This window comes from Lithobates pipiens, unplaced genomic scaffold, assembly GCF_037356315.1.
Source record: "Lithobates pipiens isolate NorthernLeopardFrog02 unplaced genomic scaffold, aLitPip1_a1.2 Scaffold_8, whole genome shotgun sequence".
In the NCBI taxonomy this organism is placed as follows: Eukaryota; Metazoa; Chordata; class Amphibia; order Anura; family Ranidae; genus Lithobates; species Lithobates pipiens.
This window is the reverse complement of record NW_027507903.1, coordinates 676374029-676391116: the sequence shown is the minus strand read 5'-3', so window position 1 is coordinate 676391116 and position 17088 is coordinate 676374029. Positions and strand designations below refer to the sequence as shown.

At 45.2% G+C, this 17088-nt stretch overlaps 1 protein-coding gene across 2 annotated transcripts in view; it reads right to left on the bottom strand.

Annotated features, from left to right (window-relative positions):
* LOC143964303 (C-type lectin domain family 10 member A-like) overlaps positions 1 to 17088 on the bottom strand; it is a 62561-nt gene that overhangs the window by 22878 nt on the left and 22595 nt on the right. The window contains exons 4-5 of one of the 2 annotated variants that reach the window (XM_077474001.1): positions 2876 to 2914; positions 1758 to 1829 (exon numbers count right to left, since the gene is read on the bottom strand). In XM_077474001.1, the coding sequence (XP_077330127.1) occupies positions 1758 to 1829; positions 2876 to 2914 (111 nt within the window). The remainder of the gene's footprint in view (positions 1 to 1757; positions 1830 to 2875; positions 2915 to 17088) is intronic. The other variant, XM_077474002.1, reaches the window with a different exon arrangement.

Sequence of the window (17088 nt, the reverse complement as noted above, 5' to 3'; positions counted from 1 at the left end):
CCAGCAGCCCCTCCTATCCCTGAAGAGCAATATGCAGGGTCGGCACAGGCAGTAGCATCCCTTCTTTTGCCCACAACCACAGTTGTAGTTGACAGGGCAATCGCTTCTGGCATCACACAGCTCAGGAAAAAACTAGGAGACCATGCCAAGGGTCTATCTGAGCTAGAGCATTTCCTATCTGACCTGGAAGATAAGGTGCAGAGCTCTCATGCCACTGAATGGCAGTCAAGTTAAACACAGCAGTATATCCTAGACAAATTGGATGATCTTGAGAATCGGGCCAGACGTAACAACCTGAGGGTCATAGGGCTTCCCGAATCCTTTAACTCTGACTCCCTGCAAGACATGTGCGCCTCGTGCATCCTGAGTGCATTGGGAATCACCACACCCTGCATAGTGAAAAGAGCACATCGCCCTGTAATAGTCTGCTATCTGAACTACACTGACAGAGTCAACATCTTGAAATCATTCTGCAACTCAAAATCCCTTCAACTTGATGGCTACAAGCTTCTCCTCTTTGCGGACTATTCACAAGAAGTGTTTACCACCCAGAAGAAGCAACGCACTATCTGCAGGCCTATCTCCACATTCCTATGGATGCTTCTTTTACACCAGCTCCTCATCGCATAGTGGAACCCAGAGATCAGCGCAGCCTGAGGAAAGATCCTCCTAAGAAGCTCTGACTCTCCAACTTCTCAGGTCATAGAAGATCTTGCTGACCTTATTCACTGATGTGTGCCACTTACATCCTCAGTCCTCCATGAACAACTCACTACATTATGTTTTCCTTGCTAGCCCCTGGCAGTTGCTCTCCTAGCTTCACTGTTAATGTTTTTTTCTCATTTCTAGGTTCTATTCATTGGGCACGTACAACCTTATCGTGGGATAGATGCCTGGCCCAGTTCAGTGTTAATTCAGGGTCTCCATTAACCCTCTTCTCTCTCATCCGGGTACACCCGGAGAGTGATCCGCTTCACAATCAAGGGCAAAGACCATCGAACCCCAGTAACGCTGTTCACTAGTGTGTATAGTACATGTGGAAAAAAGTGAAGTCCTGGCTTCACTGGGTATGTACCTTTTTGTTTACACTACAGGACCCCGTTGGGTCATTCTCCACCCTAAACCCTCTTCTTCAAGATTCAAGCACCCTCTGACAGGCTCTAGATACCTAAATAGTCCCTCAGTAGTGAGACATGTGCAGCTCCCCATCTAGCTTTTAGGATCTATAAATCTGCTAGATAGGCCTCCCTCACACAAAGTCATGCTATAAAAGTTATCTCCTGGAATGTCAAGGGTCTACGCTCTCCCCACCAGCGTATGGCGATTCTCTGCCACCTTAAACATCCCAAAGCAGATATCGTGATACTCCAGGAGACACACTTGGCAGTAGTAGACTTCGCCAGATCAACATGTTCAAATATATTAGGGGACACAAGAGGAACTGTAATGTCAGACACATGTTAGGACTCATGAACCACCCACTGCAGAGGACTGAAGAGGACCCATCATATGATGGACCTGCAATATCAGCTTTTGGGTGTGTGTGAGGGGAGAGGAAGGATTAGGTGTTTGTGTTCCAGCTATCATCTATATTGTTTCCTTTAGATATGTATACATAGCCAGTAGAAGACTGACCTTTTTTGCCATAAAAATGCACCTAATGCTTTGTAATATTTACGGTGCATTCTATTTACATACTGTGGCGAAAGGTGGTTTGATAGGTAAGTGTTCCAGTGATTGGAATAAGATAATCTTACTGGTTGCTGTCTGGACTTTTTCCAGGTAACTCACAGATGCTCGAATGCTCTGAACATCACTGGAAAGAGAACCTGTAATGATAACAATGGTGGTTCATCTCAGATTACTGTGGATCTACACCCCAATACACCCACAGAACATTAAACAAAACAATACATAAGAGGGTACCACCAGTCCTCCTATACAGGGCTCAGGCCAACAAGGGGGCGCCCAGGCAGCTGAATGAATTGGATGTGGGCAGGGAGGGTGATTGGAAAGGGAGGGGGGCAATTACTGGAACCAGTCCCCTGTAACACTCTTTCTTGAGCAGCTTAAGGCTGGCTTCTTCTCCTCTCCCTTCCGCCAGATTTTAGCTGTTTCAAAGAAAGTCATACAGGGGATCAGTTCCAGTAATTCCTCATCATCCTCCCTGTGCACCATATCTTTCCCTCTGCTGCCCAGGCTCCCCTGTGTGCCCCCGGCAGTGCCTCCGGCTTTCCTCCTCTCCTGCCCACAGGCAGCAACTAGCACACAATAGGATCCTTCAGGATGGAGAGTGGGGGAAGGGTCCGGTAAATTTGTCACATTTACCAGTCCCTTCCTTTCCTGAATGAACACAATGAGCGATCGGTACCAATCACTCATTGTGTTCAATCGTAATTGAAGCATAGTAGTCTGTGTTTATTTGTGGGGGCCGTCAGGTTGGCTATTACAGATCCACAATGTTTTGAAATAACAAAAATCACTTGTTTTACAGTATAACATTGGCTTTCCCACCCTACTCTGAGACTATATACCTCCTTTTGTTGAAGGTACATCAGATCACCTTATGGTCCTGGATGACAGTGTGGATCTCATTCCTTATGTCATGCCCTTGCCTTACCACATATGCTACAAGATGGTTTACTAGATAGTGAAAGGTTGTGATATGCAGTTATATAGCCTCGGTCCTCCCTAAGGATCACCCACTCTCTATTGTGGGACAATAGAAGAGGGCTAATAGAACGGTATAATTTTTTTATGTTAAAGGGATAATCCCTGAGACCCCGCCAAGTGTTTCACAGAGCCTGAGGAAGTGAAATATATGGAACCCACAAAATGCATTGTGACATCACCATAGAGATCATTATGTACTCACCATTCCTCATCTGTGACATTTTCTCGCTAACACTTTTATCTGAGGAGAAAATAGAAAACTATGTCAGATAAGGTTCTTTGATGTTGGAGAACTCACATGACCAGTTTAAAAACATAAAGATATGGTCCCCAGATTGCACAGACGTGGTCTGGGTGTTGTCGATCTTCACAATGGTCATTATAAGGCCCCATTGAATCACATTTAATCTTTTTGGAATTTTGAAGTTGACCTGTCATAGCCTAATGGTAGGTGCACCATTCTGAGTAATATGTCAGTGTAACCCCTCCAGGTATTTATATCCTCTTACAGATAACTCAAAACTTCCCCTGATAATTTCCTCATCAGCTTCTCTGTCCAGAAAGACAGCGCCATCTTTGTTCAGACATCATCCATGGTCACCATCTATGTCTTGGACTAACTAAGATGCCGGCTCAAAGATGTCACATGTCTGCCTCTAATTAGTCAAAGTCATGAACTGGAGCTCAAAGGCGGAGACTCTAAAATAATTATACTGCTGCTGTATATTATAAGTTAGGAATTTATTCATGGAGACTTATGCCGCGTACACATGACCGGACTTTTTGACAGCAAAGGTCCGACGGAACGAGTCCATCGAAACTTTGCTTGCCAAAAATCCTGTGGACTTTAGAAATAGAACATGTTTTAAATTTTTCCACCAGAACTCCGCTGGACCGAGAAATCCGTTTGTGTGTATACTAGTCCTACGGACAAAAACCGACGCTAGGGCAGCTATTGGCTACTGGCTATGAACTTCCTTATTCTAGTCCGGTCGTACGTCATCACATTCAAATCCGTCGGACTTTGGTGTGATTGAGTGTGGCCAAGTCCGTTCATTCAGAAAGTCCATCAGAACTCCGCCGAAAGTCCGTTGGAAAGACCGTCGGACCTAGTCCCTCGAAAAGTCCAGTCATTTGTACGCGGCATTACACTTCATATCTTTGTATTCATATCACTGCCAAGTCTGTACATCCTACATACCCGACAGCAGGGGGCAGTACTGCTGATAAGGAAGTATAGCCAGCCCTCCTGTACTGGGTCCAGGCCTCATCAGTTCAAAAGGGGGGTCCGGGCACGTGCTGAGCAGGAGGTCCATCAGTACTGCCTTATTGTCAACACTAGTGATTTTTGTGCAGTGCTGCCGGCTTCTACTTTTCTTTTCTTCCTCCGGCTGCACTACAGGAGGATCAGTTTTAGTATCTGCGCCCCTTCCCCCTGTTGTCTGGGACTGCTATGTACCCCTTTCCCCCACAGTGCTGCAGTTTCCCTCCTATTCCCAGTGTTATTTCAAGACGTTGAGTGGGGGGGGGGGGTGTTCACCATCCTGAATGAAGACAGTGAGTGATTTGTACCGATTGCTCACTTCCAGGTAGGTACAGATATTGCTTCCGTGCTACTATACACTTGAATGGGTCTTGTTGGATGGAGGTATAATTTCTGATTTGCCTGAAAAGCATAGCATTGCTGGTGTTGCAGTTTAGCAAAAGTATAATTTGATATTTTTGGAGGGGCCCTGTCAGGTAGGTATTACGGGGCCTGTAATTTCTGGCAGAAGCCCTGGCAGGGGGTATCACACACATTCAGGTGGCTTCCACACAATCCCTGGTACCAGCCCCCCACCCTGCACGAGAGCCCACTCTGGGCTCCACTGACATGGCGAGTGCCAGCAGATGAGGAGAGGGGGAAGAGTGGACACGCTTCCCCTTCTTGCTGTGACCCAGAAAGTGATGTGTATGACATCACTTCCTGGTCTTCTGTCACTTTCCCCCCGACTAGCATAGCCAGAAAGGGATGTATTGCAATGTGACCTGCATTTCGATACATTCAGTGAAGCCCAGAGGAGACATTGGGGGTCTTTTAGACGCTGCATGTCTCATTAAAGAGAACCTGTCACCTAAAAATCATCACAGCTTATGCTATTGACAAGAGGTCATTGGCATATGCTGCTGATTTAAATTCCCTTTCCGCAATTTTAAAGCCATGGATGGAAATGTCTTGGTTGACTAAATGGATAAAGAGTTCAAATGAAACGATGAATAGTAATGGGGAGAGGGGGCAACCCTGTCTGGTACAATTAAAAATTTTTATGACATTGGAAAAAGTACCGTTAAGTTTGATTTTTGCCATTGGGGATGTGTAGAGAGTAGTGATGGATGAACTTCCGACTGGTACATTTTGCGAACGTGGACCGCGAACGCGGCCGATAGTTTGCGAACCGTAACGTTTGCGGCGGGCCCCATTGACTTCAATGGGAGGCGAACTTTGCAAACCTACAGGTCAAATTTGCAGCCACAACATAATTACTAGCTGTGCAAACATAGTCCCACCACATGGCCAATGACATAACACATGTATGAGGTGAATCTGGGATCTACAACTACAAGCATTCTTTTTTTATATGTGAAATTGTGACAATTCAGGACTGTGGAGCACATGAAGGCAATGGAGGAGAGGGAAGGTCAGGCAAAGAAGAGGGTGCAGGAGATGATCACCAGCAGCGTGACATACAGCAATGACACCTGCACTGTGATAGAGTGATCTGACACCAGCACCGTGATAGAGAGCACTGACATCAGCAGCGTGACATACAGCAATGACACCTGCACTGTGATAGAGTGATCTGACACCAGCACCGTGATAGAGAGCACTGACATCAGCAGCGTGATATACAGCACTGACACCAGCACCGTGATATACAGCACTGACACCAGCACCGTGATATACAGCACTGACATCAGCAGCGTGATAGAGTGATCTGACACCAGCACCGTGATATACAGCACTGACACCTGCACCGTAAGCAGCCCCAGGAGGAAGTCAGCATAGCACAGGGATGGTGGGAGCCCCTCATAATGAGCATAGCACAGGGATGGTGGGAGCCCCTCAATATGCACAGCAGAGGTACAGCCGCAGGAGGAAGTCAGCACAGCACAGGGATGGTGGGAGCCCCTCATAATAAGCAGACCCAGGAGGAAGTCAGCAGAACACAGGGATGGTGGGAGCCCCTCATATTAAGCAGCCCCAGGAGGATGTCAGGATAGCACAGGGATGGTGGGAGCCCCTCATAATAAGCAGCCCCAGGAGGAAGTCAGCACAGCACAGGAATGGTGGGAGCCCCTCATAATGAGCATAGCACAGGGATGGTGGGAGCCCCTCATAATATGCACAGCAGAGGTACAGCCCCAGGAGGAAGTCAGCACAGCACAGGGATGGTGGGAGCCCCTCATAATGAGCATGGCACAGGGATGGTGGGAGCCCCTCATAATATGCACAGCAGAGGTACAGCGCCAGGAGGAAGTCAGCACAGCACAGGGATGGTGGGAGCCCCTCATAATAAGCAGCCCCAGGAGGATGTCAGCACAGCACAGGGATGGTGGGAGCCCCTCATAATAAGCAGCCCCAGTAGAAATATGACACTGCTCAACCTCTTCAAAGAGGAGGGTACGGGCATATAGTACGGTGTGCTTTTTTTGGACAAGGAAGTGAGCCAAATGAAGAAAGAAGGTCTGTGTGCTCGATTAAAAAAATCGTTTATAGACATATACATGGTCTACTGGTCACATGTGTTGAATTCCTCCGAGATCCATGCCTCATTTTTAGAAATGTGAGGTAGTTAACACTGTCTTGAGCTAGGTGAGTACGCTTATCGGCCACAATCCCCCCGCTGCGCTGAACGACAGGACACTGGACGAGGGGCAAGCCAACAGTTCAATTGCAAATTGGGCAAGCTCTGGCCAGAGGTCAAGCCTGCCCACCCAGTAGTCCAGGGGTCCATCACTCCTCAGAGCATCCCCATCGTCCGTTAACCCGATGTAGTCGGACACCTGACGGTCTAGGCGTTCCCTGATGCTGGATCCGGATGACACCTGTTGATGGGTCGGCTGAAAGAATGACCTCATATCAGAAGTCACCAACACATCTTCAAACTGGCCTCTTCTTGCAGGCGCTGTTGGATTGGTCCCCGCAACTCCTTCTCTGTGAGTGGGAATTCCTCCTCTGCCAGCGCACGAAAAAGCAGAATGCAGAATTTCTCGAAGCAAAGCCTGGAAGTGCTCCATTCTGACAGTCCTCTGTGATGGCGGTAACATTTCCGCAATTTTGTGTTTGTACCGGGGGTCTAAGTACGTTGCCACCCAGTACTGGTCCTTGACCCTTATGCTTTTTATACGGGGGTCCCTATTAAAACACTGGAGCATGAAGGCCCCCATTTGCACTAAACTGGAAGTGGTGTGGTAGCCTGGCTCCTGCTCATCATCCAGGATAATTTCGTCCTCTTCATTCTCCTCTCCCCATCCACGCACAACAACAGGGATCCCAGAAAGGTTTAAAGCATGCTCTTCTTGCTCCTCCTAATCCGCCCCGGTACCATCCTCCTCTGACTCCTCTTCAGACTCCTGTTGTTCACTTGTCTCAGATAGAGTAGCCCCCCCCCCGGGAATTCATCCAGCATTGCGACTTCCTCATCTTCCCGCTCCTGCTCCTCCACAGCTTGATCAATGACACGACGCAATGCACACTTCATAAAGAAGGCATAAGGTACCATGTCACTGATGGCGCCATGGCTGCGACTGACCAGTTTTGTGATCTCCTCAAATGGCCGCAGAAGTCTGCATGCGTCGCGCATGAGCAGCCACTGGCGCGGTGAAAAAAAACCCAGCTCCCCAGAACGTGTTCTGCCGCAGAGTTCATACAGGTAGACGTTAACTGCACGTTTCTGCTGGAGCAGCCTATCAAGCATATAGAAGGTTGAGTTCCATCGCGTCAGGCAATCGCAAATAAGACGTCTGACTGGCAGATTGTGTCGCCACTGAATGTCAGCAAGGCGAGCCATGGCCGTGTAAGATCTTCTGAAATGGGCCGAGATTTTCCTTGCCTGCCGCAAGATGTCCTGGACCCCAGAGTATTTGACAACGAATCGCTGCACGACCAAGTTTAAGACGTGTGCCATGCATGGCACGTGCGTAATTTTGCCCTGCTTCAATGCGCTAAGCAGATTGGCACCATTGTCACACACCACTTTACCAACTGTCAAATTGAGCGGTGTTAGCCACTGATCTGCCTGTGAACGCAAAGCTGAAAGGAGTGCCGGGCCAGTGTGGCTCTTGGCTTCCGGGCACAACAGACGCAGCACGGCATGGCAACGTCTCACCTGGCATGTCGAATAGGTTCTGGGGAGCTTGGGCAGCGCAGCGGAAGAGACGCTAGTAGCGGAAAAGGAGGAGTCAGCCGAGGAGGAGAGGGAGGAGGATGGAGTAGGAGGAGGAGGAGGAGAAGAGCCAGGCCTGGATGCAATCCGTGGCGGTAAAACCAAATCTACACGGGTGCCACGGGTTACATGCTTGACGGCCATCAGAAGGTTCACCCAGTGGGCAGTAAAAGTGATATACCTTCCCTGCCCGTGTTTGCTAGACCACGTGTCTGTGGTCAGATGTATCTTGGCACTGACACTGTGTGCCAGAGATGGCCGCCGGATCGGGTCTATTTATAAGTTAGGGGGAATGTCCAAGTGTCCATGTGCTGTAATGTCTCAATTGGCTGTCCTGTACCCCATGATTCTTTTACACAGTAAACATGGAAGTCCGCCGAACGAACAGCGGCAATAGTCCGCCGATCGGGCGGACCGCGAAAGGCCGAAATTTGCTGCAAAACGACCGCCGGGTGAACCGTTCGGCCATCCCTAGTAGAGAGTGGAGATACAGGACATCATTTTGTTTGGAAGGCTTACATGTTTGCAAGTTGATCTTTAGTAGAAGGGATCTTAGGCGGGTTGCTAATATTTTGGCGAGAAGCTTTATATCAATGTCCAATAATGAGATTGGTCTGTAACTTGAACAATCCTTGGGGTCTTTGTCTTCGGGATAACTGTAATATGTGCTTGTAGAAATGATTCAGAAATTTGTTGATTTAACTATTTAAGTAAAGTTTACGAGGAGAGGGGTTTTTAAATTTTCAGTGAATAATTTGGAATACTAGGAGGTCAGGCCTTCCGGTCCCGGACTCTTCCCTGGTTAAGGTTCTTTAATTGCCTGTAAAAGTTTAACTTCTTGTATCGGGAGATCTGATTTCTCCATTTTCTCTAGTTGTAGTGTTGGGAGGGTACTTTGTTTTAAAAATTCCCTGATGATATGGCTCCTATCTCCAAGTAGTTTGTTCAGTTTGTGAATTGATGGAAGGTCATAAAGTTTAGAGTAGTAATCAGGAAATTGCGCTGCTATTTTATCTGTTGAATATTCTAAGGTCTCTGTTCTCAAACGTATGCAGTGTATGTTTTCGAATGATTTGGAGTCTTTTAGGGCTCTGGCTAAATATTTTCTGCTCTTGTTGCCATGTTTGTAGTAGAGATGTTTTTTGAGGAACAGCAAATGTCTAGATTTGTTCTCTAATATTATTATTATTATACAGGTTTATATAGTGCCAACAGTTTGCTCAGCGCTTTACAACATGAGGGCAGACATTACAGTTACATTACAATTTGGTACAAGAGGAATCAAAGGCCCGGCTCATTAGAGCTTAAATCTAAAAATATGGATTAATATGGATTGTAGTTCTTTCCTGGCATTCAATCGTTTAGATTCTATAACCACTGAAAGGTTTTGTTTATGTAGTTTCTTTAAACGACATATAGTGGTAGGGAGAGTTAGGATTTTTTGATTGGATTTTTTTTTAACCACTTCAGCCCCGGACCAATTGTCAGCTTAAGGACCAGAGGTCTTTTTACAATTTCGCACTGCACTGCTTTAACTGGTAATAGCGCGGTCATGCAATGTTGTACCCAAACGAAATTTGCGTCCTTTTCTTCCCACAAATAGAGTTTTCTTTTGATGGTATTTTATTGCCTCTGCGATTTTTATTTTTTGCGATATAAATGGAAAAAGACTGAAAATTTCAAGAAAAAAATATATTTTCTACTTTTTGTTATAAGAAAAATCGAATAAACTCAATTTTAGTCATACATTTAGGGGTAAATCTATTCAGCCACATGTCTTTAGTAAAAAAAATGTCAATAAGCGTATATTTATTGGTTTGCGCAAAAGTTATAGTGTCTACAAACTAGAGTACATTTTCTGGAATTTACACAGCTTTTAATTTATGACTGCCTATCTCATTTCTTGAGGTGCTAAATGGCAGGGCAGTACAAACCCCCCAAAATGACCCCATTTTGGAAAGTAGACACCCCAAGGAAATTGCTGAGGGGCATGTTGAGCCCATTGAATATTTTTTTTTGTCCCAAGTGATTGAATAATGACACAAAAAAAGTTTACAAAAAGTTGTCACTAAATGATATATTGCTCACACATGCCATAGTTATATGTGGAATTGCACCCCAAAATATATTCTGCTGCTTCTCCTGAGTATGGGGATACCACATATGTGGGACTTTTTGGGAGTCTAGCCGCGTACGGCACCCCGAAAACCAATCACTTCCTTCAGGATTTCTAAGGGTGCAAATTTTTGATTTCACTCCTCACTACCTATCACAGTTTCGAAGGCCATAAAATGCCAAAATAGCACAACCCCCCCCCCAAATGACCCCATTTTGGAAAGTAGACACCCCAAGCTATTTACTGAGAGGCATGTTGAGTCCATGAAATATTTTATATTTTGCCACAAATTGCAGGAATATTACAATTTTTTTTTTTGCACAAAATTGTCACTAAATGATATATTGCTCACACATGCTATGGGCATAAGTGGAATTACACCCCAAAATAAATTATGATGCTTCTCCCGAGTACGGGGATACCACATGTGGGAGACTTTTTGGGAGCCTAGCCACGTACAGGACCCCGAAAACCAAGCACTGCCTTTAAGAATTTAAATATAAAACGCTACCAAAAAAACTGTTAAGCCCCGTACACACGAGCAGACTTTTCAACATCCAAAGTCTGACGGAATGATTCCGGCAGACTATTCGATCATGTATGGGCTGCAACGGACTTTTGATTCGCAAAAGTCTGACAGACTTTAGAAATGGAACATGCTTCAAATTTTTCCGCCAGAACTCTGCCGGACCCAGTTCCTACCGAAAAATTTGCTCATGTGTATGCTATTCCGACGGACTAAAACCGACGCTAGGGCAGCTATTGGCTACTGGCTATGAACTTCCTTATTCGAGTCCAGTCGTACGTCATCACGTTAGAATCCGTCGGAGTTTGGTGTGATTGTGTGTGGCCAATCCGCTCATTCGGAAAGTCCGTCAGAACTCTGTCAGAACTCCGGCAGAACTCCTTCGAAAGTCTGTCGGACATAAGTCTGGTCGTGTGTACGTGGCATTAGCGATCACAGGGATCAGGCCTGACTCTGCAAACGCTGCAGTTATGTGTTTAGTGTTTTGTAAGTGACAGTGATCGATCGATACTGCACTTGGGTGGGCTGGGCGGAGGGGCAAAACGCAGGTGCTAGCAGGTATCTGGGCTGATCCCGCTAACAATGCGTTTTTTTGGAACCCTAAACTGCTGGGGACGCTAGTATAGATTTGATCAGATCAGATATTGATCTGTTCAGATTCTATACCACTACAGGAGGTTTATGCTTTGCGCGTGGGTGTTAGCGGCAGACCCTATCTGACCCTAAAACCTAATTGATATCACCCGCCGGGGTGATCAGGGGGTTAAACCTTTATTGGGTAATAAATGGTGGGTCACCCGTAACACTTATACGTGGTGAAAGGCAATCGGGGGGTTAAAATCTTTATTAGGTAGTATATGGGGGTCCCTGGTGCTATATAAAAACCTGACGGGGTACCTAAATAACTAACCGGCTAACCAGCGTCACCAGTGGCACTTATACGGTGATCGTTGGTGAAAGGGTTAACTAGGGGCAATCAGGGGGTTAAAACCATTATTGGGTAATATATCGGGGTATCTAGCGCTATAAAAATCTGACGGTGAACCTAAAAAAATAACTAGCTACTTAGCGGCACCAGTGACACTAATGCAGCGATCAGAAAAACTATCGCTTAGTGACACTGGCAAAAGGGGATGAAAGGGTTAACTCTAGGGGTAATCAGGGGGTTAAACCTTTATTGGGGGTTAGGGGGCTACCCTGGACCTAACACTAACTGCCCTGACAGTTTTTACTGTCACAACTGACACTGAATGCAGTGATCAGTAAATAAATGATCACTGCAATCAGTGACACTGTGACTGGGGGTGGGGGTCGGGGGGAATCGGGGGGCGATCGGGGGGGATTTGTGTGCCTATGTGTACCTACATGTCAGTGTAGTGTTGGTGCACTTACTTTCACTGTTCTCCTCGCAGTCCGGTCAAAAAGACCACCCCAAGGAGAATGACATCACTTCCTCCCTGCCTGTGTTTACTATACACAGCGGGGGAAGCTTCTCATTCGCCAGGAGCGATCGATAGGGGATGGCCAGAAACCAACGGCCATCCCCTCATCCCGGATCGCTCCTGCAGCGAAATGGACCGCCGCATACAGCGGGAGGGGGGTCGGATCCCCCAACCGCTGGAAAGCAAGCACGTACATGTATGTGCTTGCGCCTGTCGGTGCCATTGCGCTGATGTACATTGCCATGCGGCGGTCCTTAAGTGGTTAAGCCGTGCACCCCATTTAATAAATTCACCTCTTATCACACATTTATGTACTTCCCAGGTTATGAGTGGATTCCACAATCTGATTGAGTACATCTGGTTTTAGGAGTAAGGAGGGATTTCATCTCCAATCACAGGCTCTAGTTTGGTTGTCAGGTTGGGAAAAGGTTATGGCGATGGGGGCATGAACAGAAACGAATTGAAACCCTATTTTGGCTTCTGTCAACAAAGCAAGGTCCCTTTGTGTTATAAAGATGTAGTCTATTCTGGGCTTGAATATTTTTCTTGTTGAATAAAATGTGAAATCTTTCTCTGAGGGATTTAGAAGTGTCCACTAACTTTAAAGAGCTCAACATGGATTTAATATGTTTAAGTGTTCTATATGCAATTGAAGTTTGACTGTTAGCCCTTGTACACACGGTCGGACATTCCGACAACCAAATCTGACCAACCAAGTCCGAAACTGTTGCATACACACAGTCGGACAAAGTTGTCGGAAAATCTGATCGTTCAGAACGTGATGACGTTTTTTCGTTACGACTGGACTATGTTCAGGCTAGTAGCCAATAGCTTTGGTCTAGGAATTTGATCTGAGAATGCGTGGCACTTTGTCAGATCGGAATTCTCTACACATGATCGGACAAGGTCCGATCGGATCATGTTGTCGGAAAGTTTTATAGCCAAGCTGGAAAACTTGGTCCGTCGGATATTCCAATGGAAACAGTCCGATGGAGCCCACACGCGGTCGGATTATCCGACAACGCGGTCCGATCTGACATTTTCCGTCGGAATGTCCGACCTTGTGTACAAGGGCTAAGAGGTGTCTTGGAGAGGGTTTAGAGGGATATTGAAGTCTCAAAGGAGTATCACCATACCAGCTGAGAACCACTTCACTTCATCTATAACCCTCTGCCAAAAAGAAACATGTGTTTTATTAGGGAGATACATGTTCGTCAATTGGCCATTCAAAGTCCCCTTTATGAAGAAGGAATCTACTTTCCTAAAAGAGAAGGGTTAAAGTGATAAGCAGAGCCGATGATGAACAACAATAGGCCTATTGTGTCAATTAGTCGATTTACAGTGGTAGGTAAGACGGAGTCTGCTACAGTGACTGTAAATAAGTCTTGTGGCCAAAGGTAAAGTGTAGAATTCCATATGAAGTGGTGATTCAGGTATTATCTTTTGGTCTAGATGATCTTGATCTCAGAGTGGTGGTAAGGTAGCTGTGGTTGGAGTATTTATGATACAGTAAAACCTTGGATTGCGAGCATAATTTGTTCCAGACACATGCTTGTAATCCAAAGCACTTGTATATCAAAGCGAAGTTCCCCATAAGAAATAGAAACTCAAATGATTTGTTCCACAACAATTTATTCATAAGTCCTTCAGTTTAAAGTCCATATTAAAAAAGATTATAGCAATTATAACAGCCTCCACAAAGGGATTAGAAGCAACAATCCATCAGGAGCTACGGAGTATAAAAGAGAAGAGAGGGTGCCTCTAAGTGTAGCAATGTGGCTACATTTAATGAAGGTACAACATTTAGAAACTCACATGGTTGATGATTAAAACAGGCACATCTAAGTATGCGGGCATCTGGGGTAAAGCTGTCCACATAGACCGTCCTCCACACCGCCATCTCTCACCACTGTCAGTCTGCAATCGTGACCGGGAAGACTACCCTGCAGTAGAGAGATTGAACCGCTTGTGGAGCATAGCGTGGAAGGGCCAACGTCGATGGTGGTGAGGACTGTCTATGTGGACAGCTTTACCCCAGATACCTGCATACTTAGATGTGCCTTTTTTAATCATCAACCATGTGAGTTGCGAAAAGGTTGTACCTTCATTAAATGTAACCATATTGCTACACTTAGAGGCGATTCTGTTCTGTTTTATACTCAGTTGTGACATGACACTACTTGTATATCAAGTCATCGCTTGTATATCAAGTCAAAATGTATTTAAAAATGTTGGTCGTCTTGCAAAACACTCTCAAACCAAGTTTTACTGTATTTTCCTATCTTATGTGGGGTGCTTGTTGGAGATACAGCAGGTGCCATTGGTGTTCCACTTATTTGTATTGGTAATTTAAATTCCTGATACCAGTCAGGTAAATCCACTTGTGGGAGGCCTACGTTTTCGCATAAATCATGCAGTTCGTGAGGAAGTCTCAGATGGTGTTGTTTACCATTAGAGGTTTCTTGGAGGGTGAAGGGGAAAGCCCTGAGCTCTTCTGTTGCTTAATGTGATGGAGGAGGAATCTTGAAAAAAGCTTAATTGAGTCTCCATTGAGAACAATTAGATCATTTTGTCTGGCTTTATTTAAAATGTCTTCTTTTAGTATGAAATTGGAGAGGCAACAGATTATATCTCTAGGTGGTGCATCATGTGGGCCTTTGGGTCATAGAGCTCTATGAGCCCTTTCAAAGACAATTTAAGTGTTATGCCGCGTACACACCATCGGAATTCTCGTCGGAAAAAGTTCTGATGGTTTACCCGACGGAATTCTGAGGGAATTCGGCTCAAGCTGTCTTGCCTACACACGGTCACATCAAATTCCGATCGTTTATAGCGCGGTGACGTACAACATATACGACGGGACTAGAAAAAGGAAGTTCAATAGCCAGTAGCCAATAGCTTCTGTCTCGTAGTTGAATCTGAGCATGCGTGATTTTTGGCTTGTCGGAATTGCATACACACTATCGGAATTACCGATAGAAAGTTTTTCCGTCGGGAAAATTGAGAACATGCTATCAATTTTTGGCTGGCGGAAATTCGGACAGCTAAATTCCGATGGAGCATACACACGTCGCATCTTCTGATGAAAAGCTCTCATCTGTCTTTTTATGGCCGGAATTCCGATTGTGCGTACGCGGCATTAGTGTCCCTTCCCAGCACATTGTTAAAGATTTTTTGTAATTCTGGTTTAATCTGCTCTTGTGTTATGTTCTCTGATATTTCCCTGATTTGTACATTGTTCCTTCTTCCCCTATTGTCCAGATCCTCAAGGTGTCTATTTATATTGATAAGGTGTATAGAGTGTGTCTCAGAAAATGCTTAAAGTTTGCTGATAGCTTTGTCTCATTTTTCCTGCTCTTTCCTGTGAGGATAGCTGCTTAGACATGTTTCTGATCTCAGATTTTAAGTCAGTTATGGCAGACGTCAGCAGCAATCTCCATCATGTCTGCAAGTGTCAGCGGTGCATCGACATGCAAGGAATCTCTTACCCATTCCTCAGAAGCCGCTATTGATCCCTCATTGCTGTCATCATCGTTGCGGGACAACGCCATCTTGTCAGTCAGGGAGCTGCTCCTTATAGCTGACCGCGGCTTGATCATATCGGGGATGTGATGCCCGGAAGTCGCTTCTGAGGGTCTCTTCTGTTTGGAGTCGCCCTTGTAATTTTGCCCATCTCCAGGAAGAAAGACTGTCTTTATGGCCGTGGAGCCTTTTGGAACCTAGCTGCCATCCGCGTCAAGCCACAATCCCCCCTCCCCCCCATATTTATATCTTTCATTTAAGAATATTAAAAAATGTTTTCCTTGTAAGGTGGTACCTGCCCTGATCAAGCAAACATAGGCAGGGACGGCAATGCAAACTTGCCACTACATTAGGCAAAAAAGAAATCCTAGGTCTCAACACAACCCTGTCTAAAGTCAGAAATGGTTCTTTGCAAAATAAGGACAAAAGTTTGGAGACACAACTTATACAGTACAGACCAAAAGTTTGGACACACCTTCTCATTTAAAGAGTTTTCTTTATTTTCATGACTATGAAAATTGTAGATTCACACTGAAGGCATCAAAACTATGAATTAACACATGTGGAATTATATACTGAACAAAAAAGTGTGAAACAACTGAAAATATGTCTTATATTCTAGGGTCTTCAAATCAGCACATAGGAATGCTAATCTCTGGTAATTAATGCACAAAATTAATCTAAGATGGTACCCGACACCCTACCGCCTATCCACATTTTACCCTCATACGTCCAACCTTTGCTGGAGAAATTGTAGACAAGTAGGCACACGATTCCATGGATTCCATCTTCTATGGTCATGTAAATCTTTTGCCAAATTTTGGCCTCATATTTTTTCACCTAATATCCAAAATCACTGCTATACCATTGCAAATATCCCCTGGATAGGCCTTGTTGAATTTAGATAAAGAACTAATCCCCAACCCCGTGAAAAAATGTAGTGGTCAACGTTCTATTAGCTGCCAGACTAGCACTGGTAAGACATTGGAGGTCTCCCTTGGTCTGTGCAGTAGAGGAAGTGGTAAATATAGTTCAACAGTATTATTCATATGAGCAAATGTATGCACTAGCATCAAATTCTCTAACAGTTGCAATTGACATATTGAGCCCTTGGGTAGAATGGTACAACAAATAAAATATCAAGTAGTTTGATCAAACCATACATAATGACATGATTTCAATCATAAGTGGTAACCTCTGACCCATACTATTTGTTTTATTTTCTTCTCAGTTGTGTTAGGCCTCATGCACACGAGACGCAGTTAAACGCGCGTTCAGATGCAGTTGGACAGTTTTTTCAACTGCACCTGAACTCATTCAATGTTATCCTATGTGTCCATGCACACAGTCTCGTTTTTTTCCGTTTATATGCAGTTGCGTTTA